General features: G+C 36.2%; 1 protein-coding gene across 2 annotated transcripts in view; it reads left to right on the top strand.

The window, feature by feature from the left end:
- Positions 1-15,996, top strand: part of Frmd3 (FERM domain containing 3) — a 191,323-nt gene that overhangs the window by 122,397 nt on the left and 52,930 nt on the right. For both annotated transcript variants that reach the window (XM_038335041.1, XM_038335040.1), the window contains exon 6: positions 8,661-8,784. In XM_038335041.1, the coding sequence (XP_038190969.1) occupies positions 8,661-8,784 (124 nt within the window). The remainder of the gene's footprint in view (positions 1-8,660; positions 8,785-15,996) is intronic.

The raw sequence follows: 15,996 nt of genomic DNA, 5'->3' as shown, positions 1-15,996 counted from the left end.
GAGTTTGTATAATGATACTGTACATGTTTTCATTTGATATTATATTAAATTTGATATTTGATATTGCATTTGATATAGTACATGACTATGCACTTGATATTAGATGAAAAGTTGGTGTGCTTTTCCAGAGAACAAGTATTTATTCCCATCTTCGGCATTTCTTAGTTGCCTGTAATACTTTTGTGTAGGGTTTAGATCTCGTGAGCTTTCCCTATCCAGGTCTATTGCTGGTGTCCTTATTTAGTAATATCTAGGCAGTCATTCTGGTGAGAACTCATGAGAGTAGCTTCTAACAATCTGAGAAGACACAGTCTTATGGGAAACCCCCAGTCCTCTGGCTCTTATAATCTTACCACCACCTCTTCTACAATATTGCTTGAGCCTTGGGTAAAGGGATTGTTTTGTAGCTACACCTATTAGGACCAGGCTCTACAACTCACCATTTTGGTTGGTTTTAGTTTTCTGAATCATCTCTGTCTATTGCAAAGAGAAGTTTTCATGAGAGATATGAGGATTAAACTTCCTGTGAGTATAAGGACAAATGTTTAAAATGTAATTAGGGATTATTCTGGCTTTGTAAATTAGCAGTTGTAGGTTCTCCTCCAAAATCCATGGCTTCACTATCCCTAGGTAGTTGGTAAGTTTCCAGCATGAAGCATTCATTTTTTCTTATTGAGCAGGCCTTAAGTCCAATTAGAAAGCTTTTGGTTATCACCAAAGTATGCTTACAACTCACTGCTGCACCCTTAGAGTTATTTCACTATGTTGGTCATTTTTGTGGTTAGTAGGTGTTATAGTTAGATAGGTCTGAGGATTGCAGTGCTCCTTTGGAAAATTACATGATGCCTTATGGTAGCTTTAAAGCTAATCCTCAAGGAGGAAGCTTTCAAGTCAGTTCTAGATCAGGAGGTCCTGTTTCTAAAGTGCATAGTGTCTTCCACAATAGAGATTTACCTTTATGGAGTGGTCCTTAAATCCTTAGAGAGAGAGAGAGAGAGAGAGAGAGAGATCATTACATTTATACTGCTATTGCTATTGCATCATTTGGCATATCTTGCCAGGCAGGTTATTATATATAGGCTTATAGAGTTCAGAACATGATGATATTAGTGATTGTCTCCTCCAGCAGCATTCGTGACAAACTCTAGCACTATGAAAGCTAGCCAGAACAAAGAAGACCCTAAGAGAGACATACACAGATTTACATAGGAAGGAGAAAAAGGCAAGATCTCCAGAGTAAATTAAGAACATGGAGGTCATGGGACAGGGGAGAAGGGGAGAAGGGAGGAAAAGGGGGGAGCAGAGAAAAATGTATAGTTCAATAAAAATAATTTAAAAAAGAAAGATAGTCAGTAGAAATGAAACTTCTAATAGATTACCAAATAGATTTCTTCATGTTCTGCAACTCAAGTACATGATATCTTCAGCAATGGGTTCTTATTGTCCACTTCTGGAGGGTAACCAATAGCACTGGAAATGTCCGGCGAGAGGTCTATGAAACCTTGCTGGCCAATAACTCAAAAAGAGGCAACTCATTCCTAGTACTGGGGGTTATATATAATAGCACATGGTATCTAGTTGTAATCTAACTTATTATATGGTAAATCATAATGATTTTACTGTAATTTTTTCTTCCCCAAGACTTCTCTACCCTCCCTTCCCACCATGACCCTATTTAATCTTTCCTGTTTCATTTTTGCCCTTTGCCCCTTTGTAACATTCTATTCTATTTTATCTATCTTGAAAAATCCCCTTCTCCAGATGGGCTTCTTCTTATTTGCCTAACTTCTTTGGGTATTCCAAATGAAACATATGTATTTAAAATTTTAAGGCTAACTTCCATATTAAGAGAAAACATGCAATGTTTTCCTTTCTGAGTTTTGATTGCCATACTCAAAATAACTGTTCCCAATTCCATCCATTTATGTGCAAATTTAATTTTCTTAGCAGCTTGAATAATCTTCTATTATGTATGTGAAACATTTCCTTTATCCATTTATTAGTTGATGGAGATCTAGGCTATTTCCATTTCCTGAAAATTGTGAATAAGGGAGCAATACACATAATGAGTAAGCATTTCTGTAGTAACAGAGTCTATTGGATATATATTAAAGAATAGTCTAGCAGGAATCCAAAGGAGAACTAGCAATAATACTCCTAAAAAATATTCTGCAAAATAGAAACTTGAAGGAACATTTTCAAATTCTTTTTTATAAAATCAGTATTACTCTGATACCTAACCTAGACAAGGACTCAATAAAAAGGGAAGATTATAGGCCAATATCTCTAATTAGCATAGCACCAAATTCTTGATAAAATACCACCAAACTAAATTCAAGAAAGTATCAGAAAGATTATCCACCATTGTCAGGTTAGCTTCATCCAAGAGTTGCAGGAATAGTTCAACATAGTAAATAATTTTTTTCTTTTTTTTTTTTTTTGCTTTCCTATTTTTTTCTCATTTTTTTATTAAAAATTTCCATCTCCTCACCTCCCCTCCACCCATACTCCCACTCCTTCCCTCTCCAGGCCAAAGAGCCATCAGGGTTCCCTACATTATGTTAAGTCCAAGGTCCTCCCAACTCCCCTCAGGTCCAGGAAGGTGAGCAACCAAACTGACAAGGCTGACACTGAGCCCGTCCATGCCGTAGAATCCAAGCCCATCGCCATTGTCCTTGGCTTCTCAGTCAGCCTCCACCGTCAACCATATTCAGAGAGTCCGGTTTGGTCGCATGTTCCATCAGTCCCATTCCAACTGGTCTTGGTGATCTCCCGTTAGTTCTGTCCCACCGTCTCAGTGGGTGAACACACCCCTCACGGTCCTGACTTTCTTTGAAACAATCTAAGGAATAAATTACTAAATTTATTATATACTAAATGCCATTTCATTAGATGCAGAAAAGGCCTTTAACTGAAACCAATATCTCTTCATGATGAAAGTCTTGGTGAAAATAAGAAAGGAGATGGATCTTAATATATGAAGGCAATTTATAACAAGCTCAGGGCAAACGTCATTCTAACTGGAAAAAAAGTCAAACCATTTCCACTAATACACCAGAAACGAACAAAGATACTGTTGGTTCTATTTCTGTTCAATATGTTATTAACGTCCTAGCTAAAGCAATAAAACAAGTGAAGGAATACAAGTGAAGAGGATAAAAATAGGAAAGAAATGAGTCAAAGTATCCTTATTTACAAATGATATGATTTTATGTAGAAAAGATCATAAGGATTCCACCAGAAAGCTTCTACAGCTCACAAATACATACATTCAACAAAGTAGCAGATTGTAATATTGAGACAAAAAACAAATATCAGTAACCTTTATATAGACAAACAAAAAACAGACCAAGAACGATATAAGGAAAGCAATACTATTCACAATGAGATGAATAAAAAGTAAAATACCTTTGAATAAACCTAACAAAAGAGGTGAAAGGTTTCTCTAATAGAAACACAAATAAATTGAAGAAGATACCTGAAGATGAAGCCTCTCATGTTCATAGATTGCTAGGATTAGCATTTTGAAAATGACCATCCTATCAAAAGCAACTTATAGTTTGCCATCTGTACCAAGATTCCAACAACCATTCCCATCAAAATGTAAACACAATTTTTCACAAAATTTTTTTTCTTTAAATTTTAAATTTCATATGAAAACCCAAAATTCTCAAGTTAGCTAAAACAACACTGAAAATAAAAACTTGGTTACCACCATTCCTGGTTTTTTTAATTATACTGCATGGTTACAGTAATAAAGGCTCTATGTTAATGGAATAAAAACAGATACATTGATCAATGGAATAAAATTAAGAATCCAGACACATGTTCACATAACTATAGACACCTGTTTCTTTTTACAGAGTTAAAAGGTACAAAATAAAGAAATTAATGCATTATTTAAAAATACTGCTCATGAAACTGGATAGCTACATGTAGATGAAGAAACTAAATGTATATCATTCACTCTGCACAAAACTAAACTCCGAGCCGGGAGGCGGTGGTGCACGCCTTTAATCCCAGCACTTGGGAGGCAGAGACAGGCGGATCTCTGCGAGTTTGAGGCCAACCTGGGCTACAAGAGCTAGTTCCGGGACAGTCTACAAAAGCTACAGAAGAAACCCTGTCTCGAAAAAAAAAAAAAAAAAAAAAAACCTAAACTCCGTATGGATTGAGGACCTCAACATAAGACCTGGTAACTTAATACAGATCTCCTACAGACTTCCTCACCACCCCAACCCTTTGTCTCAGCCACCAATTCCCATAGGCAATCTATGGGAACCTGCTAGCCATACCAGCCAGAGGAGGTGCAGGTCATCACATAAGCAGGTATGTGATCCTCATATCTTCTCCACTTCCTCATCTTCTACAAAACCAGTACCCAGTGTCATCCCCAGATCAGTAGCACACCACATACTGTGGCCTCTTCTCCCTCTCTGCTCCTAGGCAGATCCTGGTGGCATACCTTGCTTTTCTCCTTCCTGTGAACATCTTTGGCCCCCTTTCTAGCCCGTCCCTATCCCTAAGTGTCAGCTTCCTATACCTACAAACACATTCTACCCAAAACCTCCAGTGGCCAAATCTGGCAAAATCTGAAAAGCATTTCCTACCAGGTAATACACAGCTACTACAATTTCCTACCAACTAGCAACAGCAACAGAAACCAAAGATCAAAATGCCCACCCCACAAAGATAAGACCAGACATTAGCAACTTGTATTATAATCATCCCAAATGCTGATGCCCAGATGCCAGTATCCACTGATATGGTGAGGCTGATCTATTCGGAGCTTACCAAGCCCAGCTGGACTGGGACTGAAAAAGCATGAGATAAAACCGGTCTCCCTGAACTTGGCGGACAATGAGGGCTGCTGAGAAGCCAAGGACAATGACACTGGATTTGGATCCTACTACACATACTGGCTTTGGGGGGCCTGGCCTGTTTGAATGCTCACCTTCCTAGACCTGGATGGAGTGGGGGAGGAACTTGGACTTCCCTCAGGGCAGGGAACCCTTACTGCTCTCTGGACAGGAGAGGGAGGGGGAGTGAAGGGGGTAGGGGAGTAAATGGGAGGCGGGGAGGAGGCGGAATTTTTTTTTGGAGGCGGAAATTTTTAATAAAAAAAAAACACATTCAATGACTATCAGAACGTTTCACCAGTAGAGCCCAGCAACCTTACTACAGTAGGCCCTGAGAAAAGCAATATATCTGAAGTAAAAGAAAGGTACTTCAAAATTGCCTTTATGAATATGTTATAGATAAACTTAAAGAGAAAATTCCTAATCCCCTAAAAGAAATACAGACAAACACAAGTAAACAATGAAAGATAATTAAATTAGTTATTTAGGACCTGATTATAGGGACATAATCAATAAAGCAAACCCAAACTGAAAGAATTCTGTAAAGGAAAAATTTAGGAATTCAAATAAGAACTACAGAGGCAAGTTCCACCAATAAAATACAAGATGTAAAAGAGAGAAACTCAGGAATTTAGAATATAATAAAAGAAACGGATACACCAGTCAAAGAAAATGTCAAAGATCTAAATATTTCATCAAAGATCTAAAAAGCTCCTGGCATAAAACATCCAGGAATTCTCAGATACTATGAAAACATCAAATCTAAGAATAATAGGAATCCAAAAATAATAGGAATCGAGGAAAAAGAATCCCATCTCAAAGACCCAGAAAAAATTAATAAAATCATAGAAGAAAATTTTCCTAAAGAAAGAGATGCCTACAAAGGCACAAGAAGCAGACAGAACATTAAATAAACTGGAAAAAAAGAAGGGGGACATCACAGCAACAAAATAATGAGAACCAACCAATGCTGCTCATTGATAACTTTCTACATCAACGGCCACAATCACCCAATCAAAAGATATAGACTAACAAATAGAGAGGATTAGAAGACAGTATCCATTCTTCTGCTGCATCTAGGAAACACACATTAACATTAAAGATGGACATCACCTCAAGTTAAAAGGATAGAAAAAGATACTCCAAGAAAATTGACATGAGACAAGCTAGTGTAGCTCTTTTAATAACCAACAAAATAGACTTCAAACAAAAACTACTAAGAAGAGATAGAGCAGAGCATTGAATATTCACCAAAGGAAAAATTCTCCAAGAGAATATTACAGTTCTTAACATCTATACAACAAACACAAGCGCACCCAGGTTTCATAAAAGAAACATTACTACAGCTTAAATTACAAAATTACTAAGTGGTAGTGGGTAACTTCAATATTTCACTTTCACCAATATACAGATCATCTAGACAAAAACTAAGCAGAAATATGCTGGACCTAACTGATGTTATAAGCAAATGTACCTAAGAGATATTTTTAGAACATTTCACCTAAACGCAAAAGAACATCCTTCTTATCGGAAGCTCATGGGATGTTCTCCAAAATTGACCACATACTTGGACAAAAACCAAGTCTAAAAAGATTAAAAGTGAGGTAACCCAGGCCCAAAAAGATGAACATAGGATGTACTCACTCATAATTGGGTTCTAGCCATAAATAAAGGACATCGAGCCTATAATTCGTAAAAATCCTAGAGAAGCTATATAAGAAGGTGAACCCAAAGAAAAACATATAGTTATCCTCCTGGATACTGGAAGTAGACAAGATTGCCGGACAAAAAATGGGAACATAGGGGTGGGGTGGGATGGGGGGAGGGGGGATGGGGCGAGAAAAGTGTGAAAAAAAAATTTGAATAACACCCTGTATCCTATTTGACCACCATTAATAAGGATGGATATCATCAACAACAAAAAGCTTACAAATTCATAGCCAATGAACAATGTTCTAATAGATGTAAAATAGGTCAAGACAGTAATAGAAAGAAATGAAATATTTTCCAAGTGAATAAAAACAAAATGCAGCATACCCAAATTTATTAAACAATGACAGCAATACTAAGAAGAACTTCATGGCACTAAGTTCCTACACGTAAAAAAAGGATGGAGACAGGATAACTGATATCCTGAGCAATAAAAGAATTGCTGGAGGTATCACCATCCCCGATCTCAAATTGTAGTACAGAGCCATAGTAATAATAGCTCAGACAAAATTTCCCTGGGATGTAGCTTTCTTGAGTCTCAACGACAGCTTATCAAGGATCTAGGCTTTTGTTCTTTCTTCCTGTCATTTTGTGAGTAATGTTTTTTAAAAGTCCAGATCATGAGCTGAGTGGTAGTGGTACACACTAATCCCAGCACTCAGGAGGCAGAGGCAAGTGGATCTCTCTGAGTTTAAGGCCATCCAGCATTATGAGGGAGTTCTAGGGCACCCAAGGTTACACAGAGACCTATCTTTAAAAAAACGGGGGGGGGGGGGGGGGAATAAAGGAAGGAAGGAAGATAGATAGATAGATAGATAGATAGATAGATAGATAGATAGATAGATAGATAGATAGATAGATCTGGTCTCTTGAGTCTGACAGAGAAAAAAGCACAGTATACATTTGAACTTAGAGCAACAGGAAAGCCCTTCAAACTAAATATCCTCTCTATAGCAAATAACATCATTATTTGAATGCAGAGGTAACATACAGAACAGGAAAAAAATGTCTAACAGCTGTGTTAATAACAGTATCTACACTATCCAGGGAACTGAAAAAATAAGCATAAAGAAAAAATAACTCAATCCTAAAATGTGGCATGGAACAAAATACAGAGTTGCAGAAGATGAAATGCAAATAGCTGGTAATGGTGTTTGATTAACCAGGCCTTGATTCTTGTTTTCAATTATGATTGAACTTTAGAGTCACCAGAGGGAGCTCTTATCCTTATCTGTTGGGGAAATATAAATTAAAAGTAGTTTGAGATATCATCTTACCATGGATGGAATGGCTACGATTCAAACACAGTAATGATGAAACATGCCAGGGGGGAAAAAAAACATTTATTTATTGCTAGTGGGAGTGCAAACTGCTGCAGCCATTATATCAGCATGGAGACTCCTCAAAGAGCTGAAAAACATCTACCACAAAACCTTGTATATATTGATAGCATACAACAGGGTGTTTTGAATGTTTGCATTTTATTGTTTCTAAATTCAATATATATGTTTGTATATATAAGTATATGTATATATAATATCTCTACTTTATATATAATTTTTATGTGAACACTCCAAGAATATTCTAGTTATTTTAAAAAATAGTATACATTTTTACTAAGTATACTCACTATGTAGCACAACAGATTTCTTGAATGTATTTCTTCTACATGATTAAAAATGTATATCCTTTGATTGGTTCTGGAGGGTGTTATTATTGGTGATAACAATAATTGTGCTATGAACATTTAGTGACATCAAGGGCCTACAAATCTGAAAAATCTGAAAAAGTAAAATTGTTCAGCACCCTATATGTCAATAGTGCTTTATGAAAAACAATGCTTTAAATTGTTTTAGGACACAGAAAAAGAGGTATAGAAAAACCTAACAGGTACCCACATTCGCATAGTCAGAAGTGAACACGAATGCGTCTCTAGAAAATGAGACTGGTGTTTTCCCCATGAGTAGAAATGCATTATATTGGATAAACTCAGTCTATATTCTTATTTTGGATGGTAAATGACAGTGTATATGTGTCCTTATTGTATTGTTTATGCTTTCTCTCTTTTTCTCCAATTTTTGATGGTTATAGCTGAGTTTGGTGATTATTATCCTGATGAGCATCCTGAGAATTATATCAGTGAGTTTGAGATTTTCCCCAAGCAGTCACAGAAGTTGGAAAGAAAAATCATGGAAATTCATAACAATGAACTCAGGTAATATGTATGAAAGTGTAGAGATGAAAAAGCATTCTTACTATATAGAAAGTGGGACTCATATGAAGCCATATGATTTGAAATGTGAGTAGGCAGCCTTGGGTTGCAGAGAATGTTTCTGGGCCCTGCAAAGTATGACTTAGTATCTCAATTAGTGTAAAACTTTTCCAAGACAGTGCCTATGAGAAGTGAGAAGTTAGAAAAGGTATGTATTTTGCCTCAAATATATTGCCTCAAAACTGTACATTTTCTCACGACTATGGATTACTGTAAGAGAACTTTCTGTTGAAGAAAATGTGTTGAAAATAAATACAAAATATTCATTATTCTTTCTATATTTTGGAAATAAATGTACTATAAAGAACAATGACTCACAGTATTCCAGTTGATACAACCGTAGTATAGAGAATTACTCTTCTTAGGAACCAAATGGTAAGTGTTATTAATGAGTAAACTGTGTTCATTGCATGGATTGGTAGAAATGGTGAATCTTCTGGCTAGACTTTGTAGGGCTTTAAATTCTTGGTGAACATTATAGTGACAAACATTTCTGAACATTTCCAAGTTGCCAAAATATAAAGCAAAGAGGCTTCTGAAAGCTGTTCTGCCCCATCCTTCCAAATTGTAGGAGAAAGACACTCTTTGTGTGCCTGTGAAGGACAAAGAAGGTGATCTTGAAGAGGATAAAAAATGTTTCCTATTAGTTAATATTGATGTCATAACATGATCCATGATTACCTGACACTAATGCCCACACATTACTCCAATGTTTGGCAGTTCTAGGAAGCAAGTAGTCATTCAGGTGTTACAGTAGCAATGAGCCCTGAGAAAGAGTCAGGACTAAAAGGCTGCAGATGTCAGTTGTGGTTGTTTAAATGGGAATGTCCTCATAGGCTTATATATCTGAAGACATGAGTCCCAGTTTTTGGCACTGTTTGGGAATGTTTAAGAGGTGTGGCCTTGTTAGAGAAAGTGTCTAACTGGGATTGGACTTTGAGAATTTAGAAAATTGGTGTTGTTTCCAATTTTTTACTCTTTCTCTCTCTGCTTCCTGTTTGGAAGACAGACATGGGTCCAGTTGCTATGTCTGCTGTTCCCCAATACGACGGCGGTGAACCCTTATTCCTCTGGAAACATCAGCCCAAATAAAGCCTTTCTTCTATAAGTTGCCTCGGTCAGAATGTTTTACCACAGCAGGAGAAAGATACCTAATACAGTAACCTAAAATGCTGTGCCAGAAAAACTGTAAGAGTTGAAGGAGAAAGAAAAAAAGTGGAATACTTCATTATAATTAAGGGAACAATTAATCAAATTAATCAAGAGGACATTGCAACCCTAATATATATGTGACAACCTAATGTGCAAGAAAACACATACTACTGAAATTAAAGGCACCCATTGACTACAATAGTGGGTGACTTTAGTATCCTATCCTCTCCAAAAGACAAGAGATCTAGAAAAAAATTAAAAGAGACATGAAATTAAATGACATCATGTATCAAATGGACTTAAGCAGTATCTACAGAACTTGTTCTCAAATACAAGAGAGTGTAGAGTCTACTCAGTAGTTCATAGAAGATCCTCTATAGTTGACCACATATTAGGATGAAATACAAATCTTTTTACACACAATGAAATGTTTTCAACAATACTGAAACAGTCATCTGTAGCATCTCTATATACTAACAACAAATACAATGAGAAGGAGATCATAGACAGACTCACATTCCCAACTGCTCAAACAAAATAAAATATCTAAGAAAAAAAACCTCACCAAGTTGATAAAAGACCTCTATAATTAAAACTTGAATCTCTGAAAAAACCTGATTGGGGAAGACATTAGAATTTATACAGACAATCCATGCCCATGGGCTGGTACTGTGAAAATGACCATTCTACCAATAATTAACAGATTAAATGTAATTCCAATCAAAATTGTACAAGATATTCTTTACAGAAATAGCAAAAGAGTCCTAAAATTTATATGAAACAATCAGTGACCCTGGAGAGGACAAACAACCCTGAGGAGAAAGGGCAATACGGGAGTGATTAAAATGTAATATTTCAAACTATGTCACACAGCTATAGTAATTTATAAAGTACCATACTAAGCATGGTAATAGTAAGTATACACCGAAACAGATGTTTAGATCAGTAGAACAAAGCAGAAGACCCAAACATGAATGAATGTAAATATAACCATCTGACATTTGACAAAGATGACAAAAATACACATTGGTGAAAAGACGGTGTGCTAGTACAAGTTGTTCACACATAGAAAAATGAAATTAAATCTATTATCTATCACACTACACAAAAATAATGTTCAAATGGATGAAAGACCTCAACCTGACGCACAGAAACTGCAAGTAAACAGATAGTACCTTATGATGGGACATAGGTATAAGAAAGAACTATATTAGTAGGGATTCATTAGCTTGTGAATTAAGGCCAAAAAGTGATAAAAGAGAAATCACAAAACTAAAAAAAAATTCCATATAGGAAAGAAGAAGCCATGGAGTTCAGTAAAATGGAATTCATTTCTGGTACTGTATACTACCAATGGCTGAGAACTTGGAACCTAGAGTAGAATCTCACTGCCACTCTCCTAAACCAGCATAATTTTAACTGTATTCTAAGTGTATATTCTTGTACCCACAGATCACTGTTGCTCTTAGCCTTCATGAAGAAGCTTCTCTTTGCAGAAAATGGAAATAATCATAGAAAACCCCAACTAGTCAAAACGCAGAGAGCAATTGACCACAGTATGCCCTGCCGCAATTTATACACCTATAAAACAACCCCTAAACCTTTCTGTCAAAAATGATCACAAAGAGAGATATAAAGATTTTAAGAGTCAGAAGACCAAGACACTGCAGTAATACTCTCCAATGATGCTTTCCCAAAGCCTTGGTCCTGCATGGCCTCAGTTTGCCTTCATATCTTCTACCAGACTGTCTGCCCATATTTGCCACATTGTTCTAAAATAGGGCATACAAACAGATAATTTCAATATATACCATCTCTCTTTAAATCAAATATTAGAAGTGGCAGGCTGGAGGCTTTCCTTCCCAGTTCAGATTCTTAAAGATATGCCACATTGATCTCTCTAACTCTAAATAAACAATGAAGTAAACATCAAAGTCATATTATTTTATTTTGTCTGAGATCTAAGAAAGATAAATGAATTAAAATCTAGCCTGTCATTTGAAGCAGAATGTCATAGCTGTTGTTGTTGTTACTATTGTTATTTTCATACTCCTCTAAGAATGAGTAATGATAAAAGAAGAGGAGCTTGCCACAAATATAAGAACAAATAGCCAGACCTCTAATCTTCAGGACAACTGAATGATTCCTCTCTGAGATACCAAAAACACCAGCCACGGCAGGGCATGTCTTGCCCATGATGAGGCTGGGAAATGGGAAAGAATATGATTTTACAATGCTCAGAGGGCCAGTGATGGATCTGAACAGCACATGAGTTTCCCTACTAACGTCAAATTCTACAACCAAGCTGTAAATAATATACTCTCTGGAGCCTCTTAAATTAAGATCCAGCATAAACTAAAAGACAAATATTAAAAGAAATGCCCAAACATTTGAAGCCAAATGTGAGGAAACTTTAAAATTGCAGCAATGTAATATGACTAAAGTCCCGACCAAGTTGTAGCAATGTCTAACTCAATATAGATAATCCCACTGCTCAGAATGAGAATGTATTATTGGTTTTCTATCCCTGAATCTAATTATGGAGTTTCTGTATCCAAATGGGTCAGGCAGAGCCAAACCCATCCCTTCTCTGCTTGTACTTTCTAATCAGCTCAGATATGGCCAGCAATAGTCGATACCTCATTATAAGTTAGTAGTGACTAATAACCATTTATTCCTGGGAGCTGTAGGTTTTATACTGTTTGTGAAGGCGCACTCAAAGAAAACCAATATGAAAAAGACGGTTCTTTGTTAGCTAAAGTAGTCAGGACATGTATATAGGACTTAAATATAGGACAAGAAGTACAGCTAAATATGTTATTATCCAACCTCAGCAAATTTAGTTGAATCTTAAGAGAATTATATCTTAGAATTGCTGTCTCCTAAAAAAGAAATGCAACTAATCTTTGATTTTTTCAATGCCTTTTTAGAAAAGCTTCATCTTGCAGATGATTTTTATTTTCTGTTGCCATATTCAAAGTTATTCCAGAAACTAATGTCCAGTGGGAGACTAAAGGAACAGGATGTAATTACTTACTATGAAAACAAATTATTAAATGACTTGTTCCTCAATAATTTAGGACTCTCAGGAGCTCAGTTTATTCCATTTCTACCTTAGCTTCTACGGCTGTATCCTCTTGCCGTCTCTGACATTTGCACTAAGTCTTTCTTTGTGTATTAATTTGTCTACTAATTTATTCAGATGTCCACTTAGCAGAAATATGCAAACAAACCCAACCAAGCAATACTGACATGAAGATTTATACTTTAAAGATAATCTTGTGCTTTCCTGTATTAAACATCCTAACTGATATTTCCCCTCCATAGGTTTTCTAATTTCAGTCATGTTCAGGGGTAATAATGAGGAAATGATAAACCTAAGAGGAAGAAAATGAAAAAAAAACTGAGCCTAAACCTCATGTGGAACAACAAAAGACCCTACTTAAATAATCAGAACAGTTGAGCAATATGAACAAAGTTGAGGACATGCCACTCCCTGATTAAGAAATATATAATCAAACTATAGTAACCAAAACATGATAAAATAGCCACAAAAGCAATGAACCAAAACAGGAAGCCCCAAAATAATCTGATGCACTTACAGCCAATGATATGCAGCAAAGAGCCCAAAACACATGGTAGTAAAAATGCATTGTGTTGGGAAAAGCAATTATCATCATGCAAAAGAATAAAACTAGATCCATATATTTCACTATTGTCCTAGTTAGGATTACTATTGCTGTAATAAAACACGATGATCAAAAGTAAGTTGGGAACAAAGGGTTATTTGACTTATGCCTCATCATCCAATGAAGCCAGGACAGGAACTCAAACAGACTAGAACCTAAATACAGGAGCTGACACAGAAGCCATGAAGGAGTGCTAATTCCTGGTTTGTATTGTGTTGCTTGTTCAGCCTGTTTTCTTATAGAACTCAGGACCACAAGCCCACCTAGAGTGGACTGAAACCTCCCATATCAATCACTAATTTAAAATAAAATACCCAACAGGTTTACCTAAAGTCAAGTGTTAAGGATGAATTTTCTCAGTTGAAGCTCCCTCCTCTTTGATGACCCTAGCTTGTGTCAAGTTGATGTAAAAGTCACCAGGATAACTATTTAAAACTCAACAGAAAATATATTAGATTTAAACTTAAGGCCCAATACTGTGGCACATAGTATTTTAATACTCTTTAGTTTTATCTTCAGGGTTCTCCCCTTTTAAACTCATGGAAACAGGCATTCAGTACTTAATAGCATGTCTAGTTTCTTTGATCCTTTACAATTGTGATATTAGCCCATTTTCTATGTATCATTTATTCTTATGGTTGTTCAGTATTATGTATTATATCCATACTACTGTTGTTAGGTGTACAGCCACATTGCTTTTTTTCTATTACAAAATCACTATTTTTATCTATTTCTTGGCATAATAATTATGATTATGTTGAAAGTGTTACTATGAGTAGAATTGCTGTAATTTATCATAAACTAAATTTTAGTAGATAGTACCAGAGCTTTCCTTTCCATATTAATTATACTAACTTGTTCTTTCTCATCATAATAGGATGCCTGGTTTTGTTGTGCACTCTCACTGTTGCTAGGCAAGGCTTTTTAGTTTTATCATATCCAGATATGTTAAGGGTTTTTTATACTTTTAAGTTATATTTTGCTAGTAAAGAGGTTGAACATATTTCTGCATACTTGATGATTATTCATGCTGCCTACTTGTTATGTGTATAAGACTTTTGTCCATTTTTTGGTTACCTGTATTTTTTAAATGCTGTTTGTTAATTATTAGGAGTTTTAAAAGTATTCTAGATACTAGTATTTTTTTGGTTTCCTCATTGCTGATCTATTTCTCCCATGTTGCAACTTGCCTTTTCATACCCTGGATAGCAACCTCTGATTAGCAGAGATCCATAAGTTTAATTGTAAGTTTTCTGGAGTTGGTCAGCTCTGGAACTCTGCTGTCACATGGTATTAAGTTTGGTGTTTAGAATAGATATCCATGAGGCATAGAAAGGATGCCTATAGAGAGTATTTGCCATAGAAAGTATTAGTTACAAAAATACTTCTTAGATAAGGGAAAATTAGTTACCTATCATTTTAGTCTATTTCCTTTCTCTTGTTATCACAAAACTGGGTACTATATTTAGAAATATATTCATTTAGTGCCCATTATTATAGATTGCAGTACTTGGCATGATCATTTGTTTAGCTCTGGCTGTATTGCAGCATTACAGATGGTAACATGGTGAGTACATATGTGGGAGGGCAAAGACCATAGCAAGAGGCAAATCATTCAAGGGCTAAGTAAGCTTGCTTCATCTCAATTACTCTCTCTCTCTCTCTCTCTCTCTCTCTCTCCTCTCTCTCTCCTCTCTCTCTCTCTCTCTCTCTCTGTGTGTGTGTGTGTGTGTGTGTGTGTGTGTGTGTGTTTCTCTCTCTCTCTCTCTCCCTTATTACTTTGTGTGAGTGTATAGATACATGCTTGCAGAGTTGCAAACTGGTGCGGAGACAACATAAGGTGTCTCTACTTGCCTTCCACCTTATTGTAGGCAGAGTCCTGTTTTTCACTGCTATGTACAACATGCTAGGTGGCCTGTGAGATTTTCCAGGGATTCTGCTGTCTCTACCTCCTGTGTTGCAATAAATGCACACTATTGTGTCTGTCTCTTACATGGGTTCTGTGAACCCAGACTCACGTCTCACTCTTACAACAGTACTGTATACACTGAATCATATCCCAGTCCTGTGTCACTCTGTAATACCTATCTCTCAATGAGATATTAACTGGGATGTAACAAGAACGACAATACCCCTTTAGAAGGCAACATTCTTACTGACTTTTACACTTGGTCACATCTCTAAAAGATCCCATCTCTCAACTGACTATTCTAAGGACAAGTATATATTCTAAGGACAAGCAAATGAATATGTAATGGGTGAACTGAACTGTAATCTTTGTTACATAGAGTAGAAAAAGAAAGATGGACCTTAA

The sequence above is a fragment of the Arvicola amphibius genome, chromosome 6 (genome assembly GCF_903992535.2).
Source record: "Arvicola amphibius chromosome 6, mArvAmp1.2, whole genome shotgun sequence".
Lineage (NCBI taxonomy): Eukaryota > Metazoa > Chordata > Mammalia > Rodentia > Cricetidae > Arvicola > Arvicola amphibius.
This window is presented reverse-complemented; position numbering and strand designations above follow the sequence as displayed.